General features: G+C 51.9%; 1 protein-coding gene and 1 long non-coding RNA gene across 3 annotated transcripts in view; both read left to right on the forward strand.

Annotated features, from left to right (window-relative positions):
• LOC309655098 overlaps window positions 1-18609 on the forward strand; it is a 219636-nt gene that overhangs the window by 77097 nt on the left and 123930 nt on the right. The gene's annotated exons all lie outside the window — the stretch shown is intronic.
• CAPZB (capping actin protein of muscle Z-line subunit beta) overlaps window positions 3304-18609 on the forward strand; it is a 136811-nt gene continuing 121505 nt past the window's right edge. Inside the window, exon 1 of one of the 2 annotated variants that reach the window (XM_082449463.1) lies at window positions 3304-3649. In XM_082449463.1, coding sequence (XP_082305589.1) covers window positions 3647-3649 — 3 coding nt within the window. In that variant the 5' untranslated portion in view covers window positions 3304-3646. The remainder of the gene's footprint in view (window positions 3650-18609) is intronic. The other variant, XM_082449462.1, reaches the window with a different exon arrangement.

The raw sequence follows: 18609 nt of genomic DNA on the forward strand, positions 1-18609 counted from the left end.
ATGAACTTATTTACAATAGAAACAGACTCACAGAGAAAACAAACTCATGGTTACCAAAAGGGAAAGGGGTGGAGAGATAAACTAGGAGTTTGGGATTAGCAGATACAAACTACTATATATAAAATAAACAACAAGGTCCTACTGTATAGCACAGGGAACTACATTCAATATCTTGTAATAAACTCTAATGAAAAAGAATACCTATGTGTATAACTAAATCACTTTGCTGTACACCAGAAACTAACACATTGTAAATCAACTATACTTCAATTAAAAATAAAGAAAAAAATAAGATATCTCATGGATTATGCTTACGGATGCTCAAGTCATAAAGTAAGGTGCAGGAGGTGAGGTGGAGGTCAGTTCATGAGAAAAAGGAGGAGTGGCAGGTTGAAAAATATGATAGTATGAACTTCAAGGAGATTAGGTTTTGGAAAGAGGAAAGAAGAAACAGTACTAAAAATATTAATGGCGTTTGCCTCCTACCCACAGGCCCTCAAAGGCAGCTGTGTTTAATGCCACATGCCTCCATGCTCACAGCAACAGTTGAATGGTCAAGGGGTGGGATCTGACCTGTGGGCAGCCAATCTGTGGGCTGGCCAGTGACCCGTCCAATGAGATGTCATCATTAAAAGATGAGATGAGTTAACTGGATCCTGTCTTGGGATTTGAACTATGAAACACAAAAGAATCTGCCAGTTAATAGAATGAGCTGAGGCAGAGGATAAAGGAGGGGCAAGGTCACCAGGATGAACCCCATGCAGGCTGAAATGTTGAGGGAATAGGGCTATAAGCAAGCTGAGGATGCCAGACAGTCAAGAATGCAGCAGATGCATCAAAAGCAGCAGAAATGGGGATGTGTGAGAGAGATGGAGTAACCTGTCTCTGAGTTCTGGGTTGGTCCTGAGCCTGCTTATTATGTGGGAACTTAATTTTTAAAGGTTTTTGAGGAGGGGAGCAACAAAATCAGACCTGGGGTTATGAGTGTGGGCTCTGGTCCCAGACTGCCTGGCTTTGAAAAAATTAGCTGTGTGATCTCAGGCAGGTTACTTAACCTCTCTGTGCCTCAGTTTCCTCATCTGTAAAATAGAAATGACAGCACTGCCCTCATAGGGTTGTAAGGAGGATTAAATGAGAAAATACAGGTAATGCATTTTGAATAGCAAGGCTTCCTTTCAATCTTATTTTCTTCAATTAAACAGTTCAAATGTCACTTCTTTCACAAAACTTTCCTTCATGCTTTTATCTCTTAGCTTCCAGGAAGGACACCACCTTCTCGTGGTCTTCTTCCTTCCTCCTAGGTCACTACTCCTTCTTAGGCTCCTTGCTGGTTCCTCTTTCTCTTCTTGACCTCTTTTCTCTACGTTGGATCTCCTAAGTGAGCTCACCTAGGTGTCTCGTGCTTTTAAGTACCTCAAAATATCATTTATTAGCTGACAGTTCTCATAAATTTATCACCAACTCCAAACTTTCGTATCTGATTACTTGACATCTCTATTTAAATCTCCAAAAGACATCTCAAACATAACTTGCCCCAAACTGACTGTTACCAGCTCCTCCCCCTAAAAACACCTAAACCCCTGCTCCTCCCCCTACAATCTTCCACAGATCAATAAATGGCAAATCCTTCCAGTGTTGATAACGCGAAAAATCTTAGCATCATCCAACTCCTTTCTTCTTCTCATGCCCACTAAGCATCTGCGTCTCTCTGCTGTGTGACCTTGGTTTTACCTCCCCGGGCCTCTGAGGATTAAATGAGTTATTATTTGTAAAGTGCATAACAACATCCATCACATAGAAAGCCTCATATAAGTGCTTTTGAAATAAATAAAAAATGCCTTCAATACAGAAAGAGCTTTCTAACGGCCCTAGTCCCCCTACAGTCCATTTAGAACACAGCAATCTCCTGATCCTTTGAAAGGCCAGGCCAGATCCTGTCACTGCTCTGCACCTCTTTGACCTCAGCTCCTGGGGCTCTCCCCTTGTTCAGTCTGGGCCAGCCACCTCTGCCTCCTTGTGCCACCGACACACCAGGGACTGTCCCCATCGGATCTTCGCCCCTGCTGTTCCTTGTGCCTCCCTCTGATCAAATGTTAGTTCTCTGCTGGCCCCACTTTGCTAATCTGCCTGCCCGTTCCCTCACTCTGATTTTTCCTCCCCATCTCTATTTTTACTTAGTAGCTGGTTGTCTCCCCTCCCCCGGTTCAAACTCTGCAACAACACGGATGGTCTTGTTCATTGCTCTATCCCTAGAGCCTAGAACAGTGCTTGGTACACAGTAGATGCTCAATAAATACTTACCAAGTGAAAATTCCAAAGTGCCACGCCCTTTTCTGAATTCCCGTAATACAGGTCTGAATCATTCTTGTGGTGCTTACCTGTATCGTCTTTATGCCGGTGGCAACTTTTACTTGACTGTGAGCTACCTGAAGACGGGGGTCTAGGACATGGCCTGGCTCGTGGTGCTCCTTCCTGTCTTTTGTACAACACTTTACAGTTTACAATCCCCTCACGGGTGACCTGATTTGAATCTCACAAAAGGGAGAGAGAGCAAACTAGGGAAGGCAGTTATTATTAGCAGGGCTAGCATCCCAGGCCTCCTGCCTTCTAGACCAAGCTTAACAAATATTTGTTGAACGAAGAGAAAAAAAATTTCTGAGTGACTCTGTGGAATGGGGCAGCCCCACTCGGCAAATGGGAGGGTTCTCTGGAGCAAATGTAAAAATACTCTTAACATCTAACACTTATTGCCCCGGGTTTTCTCATTTCTACCTGTGTGGTCCTCACAGCATTCCCGTAGCAGGTAGCTGTGAGAGCATCTTTATGTCCTGTCCTGTTCACCTCTGTTATCTTTGGTGCCTCAAACAAGGCCTGGTATGTGGTAGGTGCTCAGTGAGTGATGTGGGCCGAGGCTCCTTTTTTAGAGATCGGGTCGAGGTGCAGCGACTTGCTCCAGGTCCCACACGGAGCAAGTGGCAGTGCTGGGATTCCATCTCAGGTTCCTTACTACTCTATCTCTCCGGGATGGGCCTGCCCCGCGGGCCGCACCAGTTCCGGGTGCGCCGCAAGAGCGAGCGCGTGCACCGGGTGGGGCGGGGAGGGACTGACCCCTCCCAGACCCAGCGCCTTCCGCATCCCCGCCCGGAGGCCGACGGGCACCGTCTCTGTGCCGCCCCGCGCTGCTGCATCCACAGGGCCGGGCGTTGGGTCTAGCTGCGGGTAGAACGTACCCCCCAGGCCCGGGTTCCTGCCTCCACTCCTCATTCCGACCCCGCGCCCCGAGCCCTGAGGCGACCCACCCATCCTGCGGCCGCCCACCCATCCTGCGGCCGCCGCGCCCCGCCCCGTTCCGCCCGCAGTCCCCGCCCCTCACTTCCCCGTTCGGCGCTCCTCCCCCCGTGCCGCGCTCCTTACTTGGCGATCGCTGCGGCCCTGCGCGCTCATTGGCCGAGAGCCGGCTGCGTGGGGGGCGGGCCCGGGCTGGGCCGGGGCGGGGAAGGAAGGTGGCGGCTGCCCGGAGCGGGAGGAGGGAGGTGCTGACCCGGATGTTCACTCCTGGGCACCCGGGGAAGTGGAAGCGCCGGGCCCTGCTGCGGGGGGGAGAGCCACAGACGCCGGGACCGGGACCGCCGCCGCCGCCGCCACAATGGTAAAGGCACGACGTCCCCCTCCCCCAGGTCCGGGGGCCCCGCCGGAGCTCGCGTCCCCCTTCCCCCACCCACCTCCGGCCCGCGAAGGGTGGGTTCCCCCGGGTGGGGGAGGGGCGGGGTCCCGGAGCCCAGGTAGACACCATCCCTGCACGCTCAGGAGGGGCGGCCGGCCTGGGCGGCTTGGGTGGGCAGCGACCCTGCCTCCCGTTCCCAACCCCCGCCCTTGGCTCAAGCTGGGCTCCCACACTCCTCCTGTGGGGCCAGGCTAGTCTCCCGCGTAGCCCAAGCTAGACCCTCCTGGACCCGTGGTCCAGGCCAGGCACCCCCTCCGGGGACCCAGGCGTAGTCCCCCTTTCTCCTCCCCATGGCCCGGGCTAGGTCCCCAGCCCCAGCCCCTACGGTCCAGGCTATGCCGTCGTTTCTTCCTCCCAGGGTCCAGGCTAGGCCTCTGTCCCCCACCTCCCCTCTTCTCCATGGCCTCAGTCCGGACCCCCGTTAGCCCCTTATCCATGGCTTCAGCCCACATTTGTTCCCGTGTCCTCCATGGCTTCAGCCTGAATCTTTTCTTCCCTCCATGGTCTTAAGTCTGGACCCCCCTCCTCCGCCCCTGGCCCCCGCCTGGACGTCACTCCCTTCCCCCCACTCCCTGGTCCCTTTCCCAGGACTTCTCACCACTCTCGGCGTAGCCTGCGTCAGCCCCACTCTGTCCGGGGCTTTACCCTCCCTCCGGGGCCCGGCTCCCTGCCCTGCCCCTGACCCAGGTGGTCCCCTCCCCTCTACCTAGGGCGAACCTTCTTTACCGTCCCTGGGAAGTGAGAGCAGCTCTCCAGCCCGGGTGGGGATGGGGGTCCCGAGGCTGTGCCTTCTAAAGTTGGAGCGGTGCCCCTTCTGGGAGGCCGCCTGGGAGCGAGCGAGGGCAGGGCGGGCATCCGTATGCCCGTAAGGCAGCGCGGCGCTCTGCGGGCGCTTCCCGCGGCCGCCGCCTGGGTGCCGCGGGGTGCGGTGCTGGCGGAGCGTCCTGCTGGGACCCGCGGCGCCGGGGCGTGTGCGGGAGCCGAGGGATGAGGATGGGGGAGCCGCGGGACGGGGATGAACGCACAATCGCCCTTGTGAGGCCGCTGCCGTTGGGAAGCCCCCGGGCCCCGAGGCCAACAGACGGCCCGGACACGATGTACACCAGCAGGCGCAGCCTCCCTTTCCCCCTTAACTGTCAGCTCGTGAGGGTTGGAACTGCTGATTATGGAGGTGCCTCGGATCAGGTGAGCCAGACTCCGAGGGAGAGAGCTCGCTCCACTCGTGCTGTTTGTTTTGGTAATGAAGGCAGGTGCTCTGGCGGCGCTCTGGCCCGAGGTTTCACCTAGGCCCCGACCAGTGAGTCCTGGTCCGCCCTCCCTCCTCCACTTTGGAACCTTCTGCAGGGCAGGCCCAGCACCCAGGTTGGAAGGGCCAGAGGGCTTCTGCCTCACGTGGCCAAGGCATCTTTGGAGAGTGGACTGAATAAGGGCGACCGCCTGCTCCTCTGGCCCAGTGCTGGCAGATGTTTGCATGTGGACTTCGGGCCCCACAGGGTTTTGGGGCTCTCGGTTCCTTGTTTAAGGAAGGGATGTTGCTTCTGAACTAGGGTGACTAATTCGGAGTGGCTGAGTTTTTTCTTCATGCCTTCCTGTATGTTGATGAAAAGCGTGGCCATTGTTATTGGACTTCTCCGATAGCAGCCCCAGGCCTGGGTGGGGAAGGACTTCTCCAGGACAGTTTTGGGTGAGGACTTGGAGTGAGGTTTTACAAGTTTGCTGTCAGGACAAAAGCAGGGGAGGATGGATGGGATGGCCAGGTGGGGCTGCTCAAGGCAGCGTCTCTGGCAGTGGTGGGGAGAGGGGGAGCATCTTGCCTTGGTCCTCAGTGCCAGAGTCTCCAGACCTGATGGGAAAATGCCTGTAATGACCCAGAAAGAACAGGATGATACATGAGGCTTCACGAGAGTCCTGTGTTTGGGTCTCACCTGGGTAATCGGGTAAGGACTGTGGAAGGGGTGGAGGAAAACGGCTAACTTCTCTGTGGGGAGTGGGAGCGGGGCGGCTACTAGATGCCAGGCACTGTGCTCTGTGCTCCACTTACTTAACCCACACAGAACCCTTTGAGGGATGCTGTGTATTACCATTTTACAGGGGAAGAAGCTGAGGCTCAGGGCATGGAGGAACTTCCTCAAGATGTTGCTTAGTTGACGGGAGCACATCTGATGGGCTCTAAACTGCATCCTTTCCATCGTCCCAGGCTGTTTACATGTTGTTGGTGATGCAGGCTTATTTTTGTCTTTTGTTTTCCGTGTCTGTATCCCTGGGGCCTAGAACAGTACCTGGCACTAAAGGAAATAGCTTGGGGTGTGTCTTGAACTTAGCCACTTGGATTTCATACTCATTCCCTCAGTAACTTGTTCTTAGTATCCCCTAGGCTTACAGGTAATTTCTGACTGCTTATTGTTCAGTTTATCCCCTACTTGAATATTCTGACTAATAAACCAGTGTAGACAGTTGGAGTAGGACAGAAGTGGTGGTGTGGGGTTGCGTAATAGGTAAATGTATTAAAACCACTGTGGTTTTATTTTCAGTAGGGTTGATGGTAGAGAAACCAGCTAGATCTCAGTTATCCATAGAGGGAAATAGCAGTTTGAGAGTCTAAAGTGCACTGGACTTTGGAGAAAATTCCGTGATTTCTGTTGGCATCAGTTACGAATGCATAAGCAAATGGAATTTGCTTGCATTCTCCTAGCAGGTAATGATCTCCCACTATCTGTAAGTGCTTTATAGTTTCAAAGCACTTTTCCTTACCCAGCTCTAGCATCTAATTTAGGAATTATTGTCCTAATTTAGAGTTATGATTCTGGTGCTGGATGGTGGGGCTGTAGCATGCAGGGATGGGCCGGGCCCCCCTCATGAGTTGTCCCTCCAGCTCCCAGATGGTTTGGCCTGACAAGAGATGATAGGAGAAGCCTGTTATATTGTTACAAGGTGAAACAATACAGTTGGTGTTTTGGCTGGTCTCCTGGTGTAGACCTCCTGGTGTAGGTCTAGCTCCACTCAGACCCCACATGCATATACAGCCTTGTTTATTTAAACCCAACTGGCTGCTCTTTGGTGGAATGCTTGAAAAAAGTAGCCAACAATCCATAGCTTGATTAAAGAGATGCTAAATCATATGTTTGTTTGTTTTAACAATTTATTTATTTATTTTAGTTTTGGCTGCTTTGCGTCTTTTGTTGCCGTGCACTGGCTTTTTCTCTAGTTGCAGCAAGCAGGGGCTACTCTTTGTTGTGGTGCACGGGCTTCTCATTGTGGTGGCTTCTCTTGTTGTGGAGCACGGGCTGTAGGCGCGGGGACTTCAGTAGTTGTGGCACGCGGGCTCAGTAGTTGTGGCTCACGGGCTTAGTTGCTCCGCGGCACGTGGAATCTTCCCGGACCAGGGCTCGAACCCATGTCCCCTGCATTGGCAGGCGGATTCTTAACCACTGGAGCACCAGGGAAGCCCTAAATCGTATGTTTGAAAGCAGATATTCCTATTTATAACTCAGAAGTCCTGTTCTTCTTTTACATTCCTTGGGGGAGGGGAGAGGGCAGATGACTGGCAGCACAGGGAAATGGTGGCTGGGCAGGTACTTTGAACATTGAGACTCCTGCTTCCCAGGCTGGGAAACTCTTGGCATTAGGCAAAGACAGTGGTGTGTTAGGCGTTGCTTGAAGCTCATGGGTGTATTTATGAAGTGCCTTCTCTGTGCTGCTTTATGTGCTCAGGACAAGGAAGCATGGTAAACAAGGCAAACAAGGGTCCACGCCTTCACAGCTTATGTTGTTTGGCAGGGAGGCGTGTCACTCTTACCTACAGTTTAAGGAAGCAGAGCCTTGTTTAATGTAACTGCAAGCACACTTGGATGACATAATGCAGGAGACTTCAGAGAAAGTTGGGGCCTGTGCCCAGCTTCAGCCCCGGCCTTGAGCACGCCTGCCCTTGTTTGGCCACCACCACGGAGGTGAATGGCACTGCACACGCGGTCTGTCCCCTGCAGACCAGAAGCTCTCCCGGCCGGGAAGGTTTGTGCCACAGAAGTCCTGCCCTTCTCACCTGGGTAGCTACCATTGATTGAGGATCTGCCGTCATCCAGAAACCTTGAGGTAGGACTTAGGTCCTACCTCACCCCGTGATGGATGCTCGCTCGAAAGGTTGAGTGGCTGGTGTGAGGGGCGGGCCTGGGACTTGGCTCTGGGTCCACCCGACTCCTGTGCCGGAGGCTCACTCTGTTTCTAGAAACAGTGAGAAGTAAGGCCCACAGTACAGGCTCTTGTCCCATTTCTCTTGGAGGCAGATCCCGCCAGTGAGAGTGGGGTGTGGAAGTCCAAAGGGTACAAGATCACCCACGTTAAGACCAGTGAGAGTAATGCCATTTCCAAACCGAGGCTTTTAGAGATCAGCGCTCTGGTGTGAGGAGTGGAGCCTTGCCCGCTGCTGCGAGCTCCGACCCACGTGCAGCAGCCCTACAGGGAGGTGCAGCCTTAGGAGGGAGACAGCATCGCGGGCAAAGTTAGGACTTAGGAGCCAGACGGCCTTGGGCTAATAACAGTACCTTCTCATAAGGCTGTTATGAGGATTAAATGAGATAATATTCGTCAAGTGCTTTGAACAGCATCTGGCACATAATTATATACGTAGTGACTATTATTATCACCATTTTACAGATGAGGTACAAAGGGTAAGTGGATAGTCCCTCTATAGCTACTAAGTGGAGGAACTGGGTTTTCTGACTTCAGAGGTAGACCCGTTTTCTCCACTGCTTACTGCCTGCTGAAGGAGTATTTGGAGTTTGCTTGGCTTTGGGCTGTGTCTTGAATGAAGAAAGTCCCTGATAGAGCCAGAGGCTCTACTCCACCACAGAAGACAAGGCTCCCTGTGCTGTGGACACCACGTGTTGCTGTATCTCAGGCTCTGGATGCCTCGTCTGTGCCCGGTGGAGCCCCTTATGAACTGAGTCCTTGCCCTCTTCCGGGCTTGGAAGAAGAGGGACAGAGCCTGTGAGTTCCGTGAGAGCAGGGACTTTGTCTGTTTGGTTCCCACCAACCACCCAACACCTTGCACGGGCCGCCTGGCGCTTGGTAAGCGCCTCATAGACGCTGAATGAGTGCGTGGTGAGCACTTTTGTCTTCTGCCTGCTCCACAGAACATGGGCTTTGGGGTTGGGCTGATCTGGCTTGGAGTCCTGTCTCTGTGACTCATTGTGTGACCTGCAGTGAGGATCTTACCCTCCCTTGGCCTCGGTTTCTTGACGGGTAATGTGAGGATGGCATTTTATAGGGATACTGGGAGAAGGAAGTGAAATTTGTAATGTGCTTAACCCAGTGCTTGGCGCACAGTAAGTGGTAGCCAGGGTTATCATTTGTCTTATTCTGCATACTACAGAGTGAGGACACAAAGGGAAGCCGTAATCCCTGTCCTCTAATCCAGAAGGGGAGGCAAGGTGCATCCAGAAAATTAAGTGCAGCAGGAAGGAAGGAGTAAAAGGAAAGCCTTAAAAAGGGCCACACGTCTGCCCATCCCTGCAGGCTTGCCTCGCGGTCCGCCGCCTCCACAAAGCCCTGCCGACCACTCCAGCCCCCAGGCAGCCTTGGTGGGGGCTGGGTGTGAACCCGGGGAGACCTTGCCCAGGCGGAGAGGATGGGGTGGGTGCAGGGGCCTGGAACAAGAGCAGAGGTTGGGGTGACGGTCAGCCTTGTGAGTTTGGGGACCAACCGCAGAGTGGACGGCCAGTGGGGGAGCCTCGGTCTCTGGAGGGAGTTGTGGAGCGCCTGAGTTGCTAAGCTAGGGAGTTTGCATTTGATCTGGGACAGTGTGGAGCCAGTTAGATTTTTGACAGGGCAGGTAGAAATTTGAGGAGGCTGGCAGAGTTGTGGTATTTTAGGAAGAGTCATCTGGCGGTGGTGTGCGGGAGGGCCCTGGAGGGAGGCATTCACAGGCGGTAAGCCTGCGAGGTTCTAAGGGTCCTGGCCGCCGGGGGGATGGACAGGAAGGGATGGGTGAGAAAAGATAAAGATAGGAAGGCAGAGCCAGCCATCGTGATTTATCGCCTCTGGGCTGAGGGGGAAGCTTCTGCCCCCAGAGCTGCCCTGTTCAGGCATTTGGAGAGGATGCTTTATCATTGACCCAACAACTATTTTTGGGCAGTTTAAATCCCAGATGGTGATGCCTGCAAAGCCTTGATATGCTGCTAACGCCTGAACGGGGATTTCAGTCTGGTTAGCCCGGTGACCCAGCCGCCCAGCCCTCCTGCATGGGCGGGTGGCCCCGAGTCCCGCTCTGCCTGCGCCACCTTCACGTCGCCCTCATCACGCAGGCCCGCCTGCCTCCGGAGCCCGAGCTCTGGACGCCGGGCGCCTCTGCAGCTCACGTTTGTTCCATCAGGCCATTCATTCCGTGGACGCTCACGCAGCAGTCAGACCTATGAGAACACGGGTCTTCAAGTTAAATGGAGGAGCAAATGGCAGCAGGCAGGTCTGAGATTCCGCCCGACCTGGGCATCAGTGCAGGGGCAGCAACACGTCCCTTCTCCCGGCTTCCTCCTGTTCCCGCCCCGCGGCTTTCGGGCAGCTCTGGACACCTGTAGGAGGAGCCTTCGTCTGCAACTTTCTAGCGATACATTTCCAGTCTGGTAGTCCTATTTCTTCCAAGGTAGCAACCCTGACGTTTACACCCACCTGCCCCAGGGGGGTTATTGTGAGGATTGAGTGAGTTTGCGTGTGGCAAGTGTAGACAGTGCCTGGTACGTCGTCGGTGCAGCAGGAGTGATTATTTTATTAACATGGATGGTTGATAGATGGTGTTGTATTTAACCTCCCAGGCAGCCTGGATGCAAGTGGTAGTGGCCCCCAGTTCTGCTGAGACCCCGAGAGGCAGAGTCCCTGGCCCACGGCTGGCGATCTGAAGGGCTTCCAGCCCAGTGCTTTCTGGCCGCGAAGCTCTTACCACACTGCAGATTGCAAGCGCTCGTTTCCACTGGCTCAGACCCCGAACTTCTCCACCCACTGCTTAAAACTGCTCCGCGAAGCTTCCTCTTCTAGCACTGAACTCAGCAGGACCCTTCTGAGTTAGAATCATGGTTATTTAGCGGGATTTGGGCTTTTTGCCTCAGAAGTTTCCATGGGATTTGGGCAGAGGACTCATTATGGTTACCGAGTGAAATATCTTTAGTTTAAGATGTTAGGGTCATGTAAAGATGGTTTTGCACATACTCTTTCTGCTGGGGTCAGTGACAAGCAGCCTCCCACCAAGTGCCCTCTTCCCTTGTCAGTTGCAGCCCTGAGAGGCAGACAGACAGTTCAGGTCTGGCTTGCTCACATGTCGTGCTGCTGCTTGAGGCTTCTTCATTATGAGGCTTTGGCCCTGAAGGGGTGTGTCTGAGTTCACGTGGATGGGCTTCCTGCCTGCAGTTTTGTGCTCAGAAACTGAGAGGAGGAGCGCTCTATCCACTGCACACTCCTGGTGAAAAGTGATTTAAGGTACTGTGGCCACTGAAAGACCTACTCTTGAATTTGTCTCTGTCTCACCTGTGGCGTTGTCTTTTATCGGTCCTTTGCTTCTCTGCTGAGCGCAGCTTGGTCAGTGCGTGGTCCCTGGGGCTGGATGTGGACCCAACACAGCAGTGCAGGCTGGGCCGCTTCAGGTTCTTGGCTCTGTGAGAGTTTCTTTCTTTCTTTTCTTTTCTTTTCTTTTTTTTGCCGCACCATGCGGCATGTGGGATCTTAGTTCCCCAACCAGGGATTGAACCCACGTCCCCAGCTTTAGAAGTGCGGAGTCTTAACTGCTGGACCACCAGGGAAGTTCTTCTGTGAGAGTTTCTGATGTGTGCTGTCCTTGCTTTCTTCTGTTTCCTCCTCCAGACAGCTCCTGTCTCGAAATCTCTCAGCCATAGGGGGTGTGGAGCCCCGGTAGTCCTGGGATTTGAGGCCTCTGACTTGGTCTTTTTTTTTTTTTTTTTTTTTTTAAAGCACAAACATCATTTATTTTTATTTTTTTATAAATGTATTTATTTTATTTATTTATCTTTGGCTGCGTTGGGTCTTCGTTGCTGTGCGCAGGTATTCTCTAGTTGTGGTGAGCAGGGGCTACTCTTCGTTGTGGTGTGCAGGCTTGTGTTTGCAGTGGCTTCTCTTGTTGTGGAGCACGGGCTCTAGGCGTGCGGGCTTCAGACGGGCTCAATAGTGGTGGCTCGTGGGCTCTAGAGTGCAGGCTCAGTAGTTGTGGTGCATGGGCTTAGTTGCTCTGTGGCATGTGGGATCTTCCTGGACCAGGGCTTGAACCCGTGTCCCCCGCATTGACAGGCGGATTCTTAACCACTGCGCCACCAGGGAAGCCCTCGGACTTGGTCTTGAGGAACAGGAATTGGAGGTGCCCTGAGACAGCAATCTTCCTCCCATAGGTTGTCAGGTCTCTCTCCTGGACTCTGTACAGTACCACCTCCCTTCTGCCTGTGTTCCTGCTGGATGCACAGTCACTCTCTAGTTCTCTCAAGCCCAGCTCTGTGAGGTCTGTTTCCTCATTGTGCAGATGAGGCAACTGAAGCTCAGAAAGGTTTAGTAACTTGCCCAAGGGCCCCGGCGAGTTAGTGGCAGGGTCAGCGTTCTGATCCGGGTCCATCCACTCATGCCCGTTGAGCTCTGCCGTCCTGTTCCTCTCACGCATGGACCCACCAGGATGCTTATTTTACAGATGAGGAAACTGAGGTCAAGAGGTTCACCTATAGGTCCAGCCACGGAGGCTGAAGAAATCTGGGTGTAGGTTAGAAGTTCGGAGGGTTTTTTGGTTCAGGTTGTTGAAAATGAAAGCAGCTGGAACCTTCGGTCTGTTTTTAGAACGATACCTGCTAAAGCGTAGGGATGCACCTTGGCTTTCTGGGCAGCACCGTTGTTCTTGGCATACATCCTAGTCATTGTGACAGCCCCTCATTGACGAGACCATACAGGGTGCCCTGGACTTTTTCCTGTGAAGCCTGGGCACCACAGACAGTGTCAGGTTGCCCAGGAACCTGAGGGGAAAGACCATACTGGCCGTTTTAATAGTTGTATGACCTTGAGCTGGGTGAGCTGGTTACCCTCACGATGCCTAATACGTCCTGTCTCTCGTCCTCGGAGGGAAGACAGATGCTAAGTCCCCTGTTCAGAGCTGTGAGTACTGTCGCCGTGTTCCACTGTTCCTGGCACGTGGGCCGTGGCTCCATGGTGTTGAATTGATGAATGTCTAGTAGGTCCTTAATGAAGGTAAGTGCCCTCCCCCCCACTGGGTTGAACCACATGAACTTGCTGTTTTCCTAGGTCAAAAATGGCTGGATACCAGCATTTCATGTGGTTCAGCCTAATACAGACCAAACTCTAGGGCAGGGCAATTCCGGAGTGAAGCTTTCTAGCAAATGTCCAGATCTCCTTTGGGACATGAGCCCTTGGCCACACCTGGCTTCTCAGGACATCAGTGTTGGGCTCCTAGTAGGTCTGTGTCACTTGAGGTGGGCGTAACAGGAGTGGAAGGAGCTGAGTGTGGGGTCTGCCCCTGGGGTTGGGTCAGTGCTCTACGGCTGGTCGGGCCACTCCTGGCGCCGAAGGCTCTCGGAGGGTCCGGCGGTAGCGGGACCAGGGCCTGGTGGGAACGGGGACCCTAACTGCGCCGGCATTCACTGCAGCTCCGCCACGTGGCCCAAAGTCACACGACTGGCCGTCCTTGGAGTTGAAGGCAGTCTTGATTCTAGAGTCCAGGGCAGTGAAGGGCAGGTTTTGGAGCCTGACCGCCTGGGTCGCGGTCCGAACTGCAGCCTTGGAGCTTCCTTCACTCTCTGCCTCAGTTTCCTTGTCTCACAGTGAAGTGGGAATAAGAGTATCTATTACTGGTGGACTTTATGAGGATTAAATGAGTTAATACATGTAAATCCAGACACAGGAGGACATTAACTACTTTTATTAACAGTACAATGTTATTATCAGCAGCATGGACTCTTGGCATGTTATTAGAGCCGAAAGAGACTTGAAATGTGTAAAGTCCCTCTGCTTTTTTTTTTTTTAAAAACTGTTCTTAAATTTATTTATTTATTTATTTTTGGCTGTGTTGAGTCTTCGTTTCTGTGCGAGGGCTTTCTTTGGTTGTGGCGAGCGGGGGCCACTCTTCATCGCGGTGCGCGGGCCTCTCACTGTCGCAGCCTCTCTTGTTGCGGAGCACCGGCTCCAGACGCGCAGGCTCAGTAGTTGTGGCTCACGGGCCCAGTTGCTCCGCGGCATGTGGGATCTTCCCAGACCAGGGCTCGAACCCGTGTCCCCTGCACTGGCAAGCAGACTCTCAACCACTGCGCCACCGGGGAAGCCCCCCTCTGCTTTGTGTTGGAAAGAGTTGGGGCTTTGCGTCTGTGTCCATCTCCCAGAGGAGGCGTTGTCTCTCCTAGAGCTCGCTGGAAACACACCCTTGTTAGTACAGACCTTGCAGAGCACACACCTGCCTCTGCATGAACAGGTTGCTTGAAATGGTGCTTTTGTTCTAGGTTATAATAAAAGTCACTCTTCTGGAAAATGGCTTAATTTTTTTTTTCTTTCTTGGCATGAGTGGCCAACCCTGGAGTGCCAGTTACATATGGTGCCCAGAGCCTCTGAGGGGAGCAGGGCAGGGTGCTAATCAGTGAGCCTCATCCCGCCTCTCCCCCGCACCCGCCCTGGATGTTCTGATCCATTTTCTCCTTTTCTGAAGGTGGCATGTTTTCCCAGGGGCTCTCAGCTGCTGCTAACCAGTGTTGCATTTGTGAACTGCTACAGACCCGCCAGAGTTCACTGCCTCAGGGGTTTCATGTTTTATTTTTAAGAACATGTGTTTGATTTTAAGGTATGTAGAATGTTGGGGTTTAGGGGTATAAGAAGGAGGCAGGATACAGTGGGGGAAAAAATGATTGTTGGAAGGCAGCCTGGTATAGTATAGTGGAGGAGACCCCTGGATCTGGCTGCTTAGGGACTGTGTGAGCTTGAACTACCTACTTCATCTCTCTGAGCCTCAACTTCCTCATCAGTGAAATGGACATAGTATCCTCCTCTTCACAGAGGGTTAAATAAGAGTAATACACATGAAGTGCTGTAGCTCAGGCCTCATATGATGGCGCCTTATTATCTACAGGAATCTCATCATTTGTCTTGCAGTTTAGCACCATTCCATAGGGAAGAGAATTGGATTGACTAAAAATCCCTGTATTAAGGAATACTGTAAATCTGAAATGCGGGTGTCATGATGACACTAAGGAGAGGCCCTGACCACCAGCTTCCCAGGGGCTTTGCTCTTGGGCCGATCCTTTACACAGAACAGGCCTGTGCACGTTGGCTTAGAGGATTTATCACACAAGGGGACTTGCATGGCATCAGCCTCTCTGTGCTGAACCTTACAAGTGCTGTCTCATGTCATCTTTCTCATTGCCCTGGTCATGCCCCCATTTTGCTGTTGTGAAAATGGAGGCCTAAGAGGTTAAAGTGAATCTTGTAGAGGATCACACTGCTCGTAAGGGGCAGGGGTGGCCTTTACACTCGATCCTTCTGATTCCAAAATCCAGCCCTCAGTACACACTGGAGGCTGGTCCAAGGGTGCATTTTCAGGTACAGAGGAAAGTATGAGTACTTTCCTCTGAACATCTAACAAATGTTCTTTAGTACTTTTTGCCACTCAGAGCAGACTGTTAGGTGACTGCTCCTAGTTTGGCTTAGATGCCTTGGAGCCCATCTTAAGATGCGGGAGAGTAAGCATGCAGTAGTTGCAGTTCTTCGTTTACAAGGAAGCCTCATGTCCCGCATAGAAACTTCTAACCCACGTCAGGTGTGGAATTGCTTTTGAGGCCTCGGGCACTGTTATAGTCTTTATTCCTCCCTGCACCATCTCCTCTGCTCTGTGCACATCCAGGCAGACTCTGAAATAATGTAGCTGTCAGTGAGCAAGCTAGCATTCGAACTCGGGACCAGCTGCATGCCCTGGCTGTGTCACACTGCAGCTGGGGCCAGAAATGAGCAGCGAGGCAGTGGTTGCGGCTCTCCTAGATGACTAGTGGGTAAGTGATTATTCCGACCCGAAGAGGCAAAACCACACAAAGGTACTGAACAAGGTTCCTGTCCTCAGAGAGGTTAGAGTGCTGGGCTGTGGGTGTCAGCATCTGTGCACAAGATGGGCAGGGTCTCCACGTCCTTGGGTCAGGGCAGCCTCTGTTACTTGTCATCTCGTTTGGCACTAGGTGATGTTCCTGGGAAATAGGTCCAATCTTCCCAATTCCTTAACTACCTTGATTTCTTCATTCTTTCCTTTAAATAACCTTCTCCAGAGGCATTTATCTAACTGCTAGCTAGAATTCCCTTGTCCTTTTGCCTCCCGTAAAGCTGGCTTTATAAGGCTTTTGTGTTGATGGACTATTGGTTTCTTTCCTTTTTTTTTTTTTTTTTTAATTGAAGTATAATTGACAAACAACACTGTATTAGTTTCAAGTGTACGACATAATGATTCAACATTTGCATATGATGGATTGTGGTTTCTGAGCTTACTGAATTCCAGATGGAGAGCACACAAAAGCATCTTGGGAATTTTCCCCCAGATCCTTTTTATTTTGATTCCGTGGGATCTGTTTGGTACATATGGATTGTCGAGGAAGCATTTCTTGAAATAACAGACAAGAACTGGTTGCTGTGGTCCCCAAGGAAGGGCCCTCCCATCATGTGCCTAATTGGCAGAACCTGGACATATAAATAGTGTTGGACCTTTGTGTGGTGAGCTCAGAGTGCCCTGTGAGGCTTCAGTCTTAGGCCAGCATCCTTGTGTGGCATTGGATTAACCGCTAAAATTCTGAGTTGAATTCTATTACATGCCAGAGTCTCTAAGGAAAGGAAAAAAAAAATGATTTCTAAGCCTCAGGTGATGGGCTGTGTATTGGAACAAGTACAGCCAGATTCCAAATCAGCTGAAGCATTCAGCAGGCCCTCCGAGTCAATAAGGAAAGGGTGGCAGTACATCTGTTACTACATACTTTACTTAGCACTTTACATGCATTATCCTATTTAGTTTCCAGAATTCTCCTAAGAGTGAGGTCTTATGAATTCAGGACTTTGTGTAAATTTGAAGATTTTACAGAGATTGCTAATAAGTGGCAGAGCCAGGACTTGAACCCAGCTGCTCTGACGTTATAGCCTTTGCCCTTCACCTCTGCTGTGTCATGGAATTTCACCACTCACACGGGGCTTGTGGTTTGTCCGGATCCCACAGTGAATCACCAGGCAGCTGGGACTGGGGTCCTCTGTCTAACACTCTAGAATCTGGACGCCACACTCTGGAGTAGGCCATTGTCTTTTCTGCCACATAAACTCAGGCCCATTTTTATTTTATTTTATTTTAATTAATTTATTTTTTTGCCACACTTCGAGGCTTGCGGGATCTTAGTTCCCCGACCAGGAATTGAACCCAGGCCCTCAGCAGTGAAAGCACAGAGTCCTAACCACTGGACCACCAGGGAATTCCCTGAAAACTCATCTTTGAACGTGCTTCTCCAGTAACGCATTAGAAAGACCATGCTTTCCAGCATGACCTGGTGAGGGAGCTTCATGGCGGCTGGGTTGACCAATGCAGAAAGCCAGTACCCTGAGTTAAAGAAGAAATCTGGGGACAGGTCCAGATTCAAACCCAGGTCCTTTTGGGAGTTCCTGCAGTGTACACAGGAGGCATGAATGGCAGTGACAGGGCGCTGAGGAAAGTGGATGTTCAACAGTAGGTTGAAACGGCGGTATGGCTGTTCAGTGGGATGTGATGCAGCTGTTCAGATGTGCGATAGGAGCACCATGTAGCAGTATGGAAAGGTGTGTGAGAGTGTCGAGTGGTGCAGGACACTACTGTCCTCTCCTGTCCTCAGACTCTGCAAAAATTCACGTCAGAAAACCTACCTCCTGGGGTTGTTGTGAGGATTAAAAAGTGAACCATTTGTAAGCCCTTTACTGTGCTCTCTGTTCCTTGCAGTGGATATCTGTCTATATCTTTACACACACACACACGCACACACACACACATACGTGTGTTGTATGTATTTGTCTCCCCTCCTTTTGAGTCACTTCCTTAAGACAGCTCCTCAGGAGTGGGATTGTGGGGCTAAAGAGAGCAAGTGTTTTTGTCTCCACACATTCTTCCCGTCACTTTTCTCTAACAAGTGCTATAGCCTGTACCTCACTGGTGTCCCCCAGGGCCCTCTGATCTGACCTCACTCTCCCTGCCTGGCAAACTTCGCTTCTTCAGTCTGGCTCACTGTTCTGACCAAGTCGAGAGAGCTCCTTGCTTCCCTGCAAAAATGTCCTAAGAGAGAAACTTTGTCATTACCACAAGTGGAAAACCAATATTAATTGCCATGAGTAGAAAGTACACATTGAAATAAACTTAGGTAACTGTTGATAATAAAAGATGCTCATCTGTGACCACCTGAGACCGTCTGATGACCCCCGGTGTCTGGCTCGTTCCTGTCTCTGGGCCTCAGAAGAACCTGGGGAAGGGAAGATGATGGCTGTAAGGGGTGTGTGCAGGTGCCTTGAAGAAGGGGTCTGGCTGAGGGGAGTCAAGGCAGGGACCCCAAGGGAGAGGTGTTTTGTTGGAGCCAAGATGAAAGGACGCCTTTGCCAGGAGGACAGGGGGCGGCTGTAGACATGGCAGTAGAGAGAACAGCATGTGCCAGACGCAGACGTCATGTTCAGGGCAACCAACAATAATTTAAACTTGTGGGAGCCAAAAGAGTGGGAGAGCTTGATATGACTGGGCAGGGAGACAGGGCCACCTCGCAAAGGAAGTCCCACGCCATGACGGAGGCTCCGATTTCGATTTTGCCCTTGTCCATTTCAGCACCCTCTCCATGGCCCGACCAGACTGACAACACAACCTTTACGCAGGCAGCCCAGCA

This window comes from Balaenoptera physalus (genome assembly GCF_965194825.1).
Source record: "Balaenoptera physalus genome assembly, chromosome: 1".
NCBI classification, from domain to species: Eukaryota; Metazoa; Chordata; class Mammalia; order Artiodactyla; family Balaenopteridae; genus Balaenoptera; species Balaenoptera physalus.